This window comes from Echiichthys vipera, assembly GCF_963691815.1.
Source record: "Echiichthys vipera genome assembly, chromosome: 2".
Taxonomy (NCBI): domain Eukaryota; kingdom Metazoa; phylum Chordata; class Actinopteri; order Perciformes; family Trachinidae; genus Echiichthys; species Echiichthys vipera.
Window position 1 is genome coordinate 13,533,378 of NC_139827.1, and position 6,961 is coordinate 13,540,338.

Consider the following 6,961-nt stretch of genomic DNA (forward strand, 5'->3'; position numbering starts at 1 on the left):
ATAAGGACATAAATTAAAAATCGATAAACTGTGAAAACATTAATTTGTCACATGCGCAAATATTGCAGCCATTCTGAATAACTCATAACAACATGTTTTACTCAGAAAAGCCTACAATAAATATGAGTATATCAAAAGATTAACAATATCGGATAGTGGTTACATAATTCAACTAAATATTTGACACGGAAATACAATTTTCACATCCCAGTTGTACAATATATCCTGACGCATCGTTTGGCATCGTTGTGACGCAATACCCGGGTTACAAAGTCTGTCAGCAAAAACTTCCAGTATTTAATTCAGTTTAAACAAAAAAAGAAACAGCACACAAGTCCCTCCATATTTTAAAGGACAAACACATAAAAAGTGTTAAAACTGCACAGTGAAGTAATTGGATTTTATGCCCCGGTCCCACTCGCTCGCGCCTTTCTCTCCATGGTGCTCTGAAAACTCTCCAAACGCTTTAGATGTCTTGTGAGTCTTTCTTTCTCAACCACCGCTGCTTTTTATTCTTCGACATCGCTCACAGGATCAAATATATCTAAACACAGTGAAAGTTTCGAGATTAAAACGTTCTCAGTGACAAAAAAAAGAATCGGAGCAAACTGTTTTGGCGCATGGGAGCAGTCTGAATCTGTGAGGAGCGCACACAATAAACCTGTTGTTAACCTTGCTGTGAAAATATGTTTGAAGAAAACAGCCAATTGTTGTATGAAATGTATTCAAGTATAAAATAATGCCCTTTGTTTGGGGGGAAAAACTTGAGCAATGTGAGGGTACAAAAGTCCCCTGTGGCATTTACTAGCACCCTTTGTGCAGTTTGCGCTTTGGCGTCTCCACTTGGCGCATTACCCAGGCCCCTTTAAACGCGATTGTTTCTTTCTTTCTAATGACATTTACCGGATCAAAACATGCTGTTAATTCGATCAGAAAGCTTCACCCTTCATAACAATGGCAGTATAATTTCTCCCAAAGTTTGTTAAGTTGACCGAAATTAGGCAAATGAATAGGGGTCTCCAGGCTACCCATCTTGCAGGTGACGGGGAATAATGCGCGTTCACACCAGCTGCATTCTTCTTTATTTCTCCCTTTCTTTCACAGCATTATTAAAATTTAGGCCAATGAAACTATTCATTCGACTGAATAGACATTTTCTTATAGGATAATAGGATACAAATTGAGCCTCTCCAAAGAGTCTCCAGTGGTGGGTAACCCTCGTGTGCCAGAGGCTGCTGGAGACGCTGGCCTTGACGCAGACGACGCTCGTGTGCCAGGGCTAATCACACACCTGCCGAGGAGTCCAACAAAATAAAGAATGTAAACAAAAAGCTTGCCATCTCTCATAAAAGATGGACGTGTCACCAAGTCGTGTGAGAAACGCCGAGAACAAACGGGGGGACTCCGTCTCCAAAAGATCTCCCCTGAACTTGGCGGAACAGCCTATTAAAGGCTTACTTAATTACTCTAATGACACTGGACAGGCCTTAAAACTCGGACCGGGCTTGGATGAGAGTTAAGATCGCTTGCTGGGATTTGTAAACAGGCGATCGTGTGAGAAACGCGAGTTGGAAGAAAGAGGGTTTCTTTTTTCGCCGGCTTTGTTTTCAGTGCGCACAGTGCGCCCCGCCGGATCAGGCGATCCCAACGCTCACTTCTTATTTCCCGCCTGGGTTGTTACTATGCAAATAATATTCCAAAAGTAATCACGTGTCTTTTGAACAGCCACGTGGATTAACAAAGCAGGTTTGCCCCCCTGCTAGCCCATGGCTTTAGATTTTTACTATTTCTTTAACTGATCCTAAATGCACACATTTACCCAATGCATGGCTCTAATCCCATGGAATAATTTACACCATGAATGCCAGAGTCCCTTGGATGAGCCCTTTATAAGGATCAGCTTTCCCCTCAAACTTCAGACTGCCTCATTTCCAGCTAGAGGACCTCATCCCTCCAACATCCAGATCAACTGATTTTTTCAGAAGTTTTTCAGACATTCGTCAATGGCATCTAAAATGAAAGACAGGAAGGTACGCGCTCCATGTGCGCTCTGCATTATGAGGACTTAACATTTTGGCAACGCTGCACTTTTCACACTTTTGAGTCACTTTATGGAATTTTGTATTTCAGTATTTACTACAAATATTGTTCGACCACAGCTTGGAGTAATTTTCATGCTAGTGGTGGGAAATCTATTGTCCATCGCCTCTGTGGCACGCGTTACAGGGGAACTACAGCGTGCTGCTGGTGTAAAACAGTCTGTCTGACACTTACCGAATAATTGGCATTTATTATGGAATTAAGTGGGGTGCAAACACTTATTGTATGCTAAATTTACTAAAAGAGATATAAAACATTACCAATATGGCTTCAGAGTTATGGAAACCGCTCGGAGCGCAGTTTTGTGCCGCGCGCTCTGGAGCAGCTCAGCGCGCGGCGCAAAACTCTTGGAGAGTTATAGATCTTCAAAATATTTCGTCGCTCCATTTCTTTTAATTAATACCTTCCTGTTTGATTTATGTTCGTGTTTCTGATTGAAATAATATTTGTAAATGAGGCGTATTATATGTTCTCTGTGTGCTCACGTATTCCCTCTCCTGTTTTCACAGAGAACTCCCATCTCTCACAAAGTCATTGAGAAACGAAGACGGGACCGCATTAACCGCTGCCTTAATGAATTAGGAAAAACTGTACCAATGGCCCTGGCAAAACAGGTATGGTGTTGTAGAGTGTAATGTAAATCATATGTTGGATATATCTTATTCATTCTACAACGTTGATAATTAGGCAAGAAATGGTTTCTTAGGCAATGTTTATCGAAGAATCTGGTCATGTAATATTGGCAGTCAAACTATCTCTAATGTTGAACTTTTTGATGTTTTGGTAGAATTCTGGAAAACTGGAGAAAGCTGAAATCTTGGAAATGACAGTTCAGTATCTGAGAGCGCTCCACTCGGCGGATTTCCCCCGTGGGAGAGAAAAAGGTGAGCAAACTCTTTACGGAGCCCCAACACTTTACGCACCCCAATCCCGCATTTCTGATAATAGACTGTGTCGACATTTCTGAAATACTGATTAGGTATAACTCTGGGTTATGTGTGTATTTATGTAATCCTTAGTTTAACCGAACTTATATGTATACATTTTGTTGCGGGTCAAGCTTTACGCACAAAAACTATGTTGCGTCGGACTCGTTTATCATTTCACGCGCAGAGTTGTAATCGCTGTTTACTGTGATTCATTACAGGTGAGCTGCTGTCTGAGTTTGCAAACTACTTCCACTACGGATACCACGAGTGTATGAAGAACCTGGTGCACTACCTGACCACAGAGGACAGGGCTGAAACCAAAGACATCAAGTACGCACGGATCCTTGCCTTCTTACAGTCAAAATCCCGTGTGGTCACCGAGCCTGTGTTCGGCTCTGTCGTCTCGATGCCAGAACCTTCTGACTACCTCAACCAGCTGCACTCCTCTCCGGAGCACCAAAGCCACAGTCCGTCTGACTCAGTGTACCAGCAGAGTCCACCGGGACACTTCTCCTGGCACAGCTCGACCCGCAGCCCGGGCATCTCGTACCCAACAGTGCCGCTGTCTGCGCACACACAGCAGCACGGTGGCTACTTGTCACCGGTGCAGGGACTCGATCACCACTATTTCAACTTCATCGGTCACACGCACGCAAACACGTTCAGTTTGCACAGTGCGCAACACGCTATGTAAATAGTTTTTATATTGTTTTTATTTATATATTTGTGAATGATGGAAATGGATCTTGTACATGTTATGAATAAATATTTCTGACTCAAACTCAGCTTTTTTGTGATCATTTACACTCAGTTTTAGGTGTCGCTCTATAAGTGCATACGTCCAGAAATCTCCACGATAATAGTGAAATACATGCAGGAATAAAAAAAAAAAGAGAAGAGAAGATAGCAAAAACATTTTCCAGTGAAACTTTGTGAAAATATATAATATTTCTGACATTTTCCATCCTCAGTGAATTATAGCTACGGGGTTGCCTTACACATTATTTTCTGTATATCTACTCATCATTAAACAAACACATATCTAGCCTGAACCAGAGCTTAGCCTATATGTCTTTTTTATGACCCAAAATTAAACAATGAAGTACATTAAGACTGTTTGGGGTCATTTTCATAGCAAAATGCATCATTGGGACAATGCTGGGTTAAATCTGTATCAGAAGGCTCATTTGTGTACTAGTTTTCCTCAGCCTGATCCACAGCTGTGTTTCTGGGCTGATCTGTGGGTTTAATGGGTGTCGCAGCAGGTTTCCAGGGGGCAGACATGAGCCTGATTCCCACTGGGCCACCAGCTCCTGACTTAAACAAACCTGCAGTTAACAAAACCATTCACTCACCCAACACTCCCCCTTCCTTAGCATTCAAATCTGTGATTGAATACAAAACATCTTTGGACCTAATAAGAGAAAATAAGTCAATAAAGATGTCCATACAAGGCACACAGTTTCATAATGAAGGAAAGAAAATACTTACCATGTGTTTGAAAAAAACGTTTTATTTAGGATCTCAAAGCGTTACAGAAGAAAGTGTCAAAACAAGATAAAAGTTCTTCCTCCTGAACTTTAGCCAAGTTTGACTATTTCCATCTGTTTAGGGAAATGAGGGTTTACTATTCATCAGGAGTAAAGAGGGATGTTATACAGGGAAGACAGAGCCACCCAGACTAAAATGTGGGATGTATTTTCATGTAAAATGTGTAATTTCTTTATTCAAACATCTAGCAGCTCTACATTGACATGAACAATACAAACGTATTTTACAACGACACGTTTTATCAACAGGAAAATATCAATGACTGCAAATCCTCTCTCTCTAAAGGGAAGCCATATTGGTAAAGTTACTGACAGAAAGGGCTCTTTGCCTCCAACAGAATAAGGAATTACTTTGATCAAAAGAGAATTGTTTTTGACAACCTTGTGCCTGCTATATGAGACCACAGAGTCTCAATGAATGCATTAAACTGCTTTCAGGCTCCTTCTGTCTTCCTTTAAGTAAGTTTTAAAGTGTTGGAGGAGTTAAAAAAGGAGCAGGAGGGAACTCCTTGTTGTATTTTTTTCGAGTAAGGAGCCCCATTGTAGTGCATCTGAATGGGGAACAATCTCTGCGTCTCTTGTGGTTTATCCTTGAGTGATTGCGAAGAAAAATAATCAAGAGCATGAAATCAAAGATTCTTTCTGAGAAGTGTTCAAGAAAACACCTTTTCCTCACAGTTTTCCTTTAGAAGCAAATACATCATTAAACATGCATCTCTCCTGTGTCAACATAGGCAATTATACCTTACTTTACTGTTACACAGCAAGCAAGGTGTGCAGCAGGAGCCCTCATGTTGACATATATGGAGGGATATGATGGACGGGAAGAATCTTTTCTGGCTGGATGGGTAAAAATGCATGGATAAGCCCACATTAATCGCCTGGATGGCTGGATAAACCCACATTGACCAAACGACAAGCAACAAGAGAGAAAATGAAAGAAATGAAAGACAAGTGTCCACGCAGATGGAAAAGTGACAATACGATAAAGGAGAAAAGGCTTTGAGGGAATACTTGGATCCCCACAGCTCCAATATTGGTTTAAATCCTGACTCTAAACAGGGAAAAAGAAGACTCATGTTCAGCCAGATGGGAAAGACTCAACCAAAGCACATCACATGAATAATAATAAAATGAGCACGGATAAAAAGGGGACTCCAAACCATTTATTGTCATGTAAACTGAGCCATAGTGTTAAAGCTAGACTGTGGGAATGTTTATCTTTCGCATTAATATCACATGTTGAACATTAACAATCTGCCCTGAAGAAAAGTTATTCATCACTGGGATGTCAAAGGAAAACTCAATTCACTCTCAGAGTCTACACTTTAACCGTGATGAGCATTAAAGTTTATGAGGGGGCCAAAGACGTTTGATCACCATGAGGAAAGAGGGACGATGATGGGAATCAATAAAGTCCAAGACGTTATTGTTCTTTTTTGTTTTAATCTTATAAATGTAAAATATTTCTTATCAGTAAACCAAAAACAAAATTTTACATCAGTTATGCTATTTTGGCAAGCCTTGTGCATCCAATTACAAAAACATCTACGTGCACACGGAAGTGCAACAATATAAATAAATCAACCAACAGCCATTTAAAAAAGTCTTGTGTCTGCAGATAGAAGTGCATTTTCATTACATTTTTTTAATTATTTATTTATTTAGACACAGGTAAACAGAGGTATTAACCTGAGTATTTCCATTTCATGTGGTAAATTTCGGAGGGAAAGTACTAGCCTGGTACACTTTTTTTCTCCACTACATTTATCTGACACACACAGATTTTACATACAAGTCAGTAGTTCATAAAATATGATGTCTTTTTACAGATTAAATGACCGAGCAGAATATAAAATCATTGACATTAGTCTAACTGAAACATTAAAATTCTGTTTACACGTTATTGCATCAGTGATAAAAATAAAAAATTATAACAAGATAACACTGAATGATGGGCTACACGGTGGTGTAGTGGTTAGCACTGTCGCCTCACAGCGTTAGGTTAATTGATGACTCTAAAATTGCCCGTAGGTGTGAATGGTTGTCGGTCTATGTTCGTCTCTATGTGCCCTGCGATAGACTGGCGTCCTGTCCAGGGTGTACCCCGCCTCACGCCCAATGTCAGCTGTGATCGGCTCCAGCACCCCCCGCGACCCCGACCCCGGGATAAGCGGTTGAAGATGAATGATAACACTGAATGGTGTCATTCTTAAGAAGAAGAATTCCCTTATGAATCCCACAATGGGGAAATTCAATTTTGCCTTGCTCAACACCACCTCAACAGTGCCCAGGAGATGAACTGGCACCTCTCAAGCCACCAGTCCACACTCCATTCATGGTCCACGCAGGGACTCAAACCAGCAACCCTCCGGATCCCAG

General features: G+C 40.9%; 1 protein-coding gene across 1 annotated transcript; it reads left to right on the forward strand.

Moving 5' to 3' along the window:
* Nucleotides 1-2,003: 2,003 nt before the first annotated feature.
* Nucleotides 2,004-3,723, forward strand: helt (helt bHLH transcription factor; the record flags this gene model as incomplete). The annotated part of the gene is made up of 4 exons (XM_083924772.1): nucleotides 2,004-2,030; nucleotides 2,610-2,714; nucleotides 2,888-2,984; nucleotides 3,248-3,723. The coding sequence occupies 4 exons, from the start codon at nucleotides 2,004-2,006 to the stop codon at nucleotides 3,721-3,723; spliced, it is 705 nt and encodes a 234-aa protein (XP_083780898.1).
* Nucleotides 3,724-6,961: the final 3,238 nt, after the last annotated feature.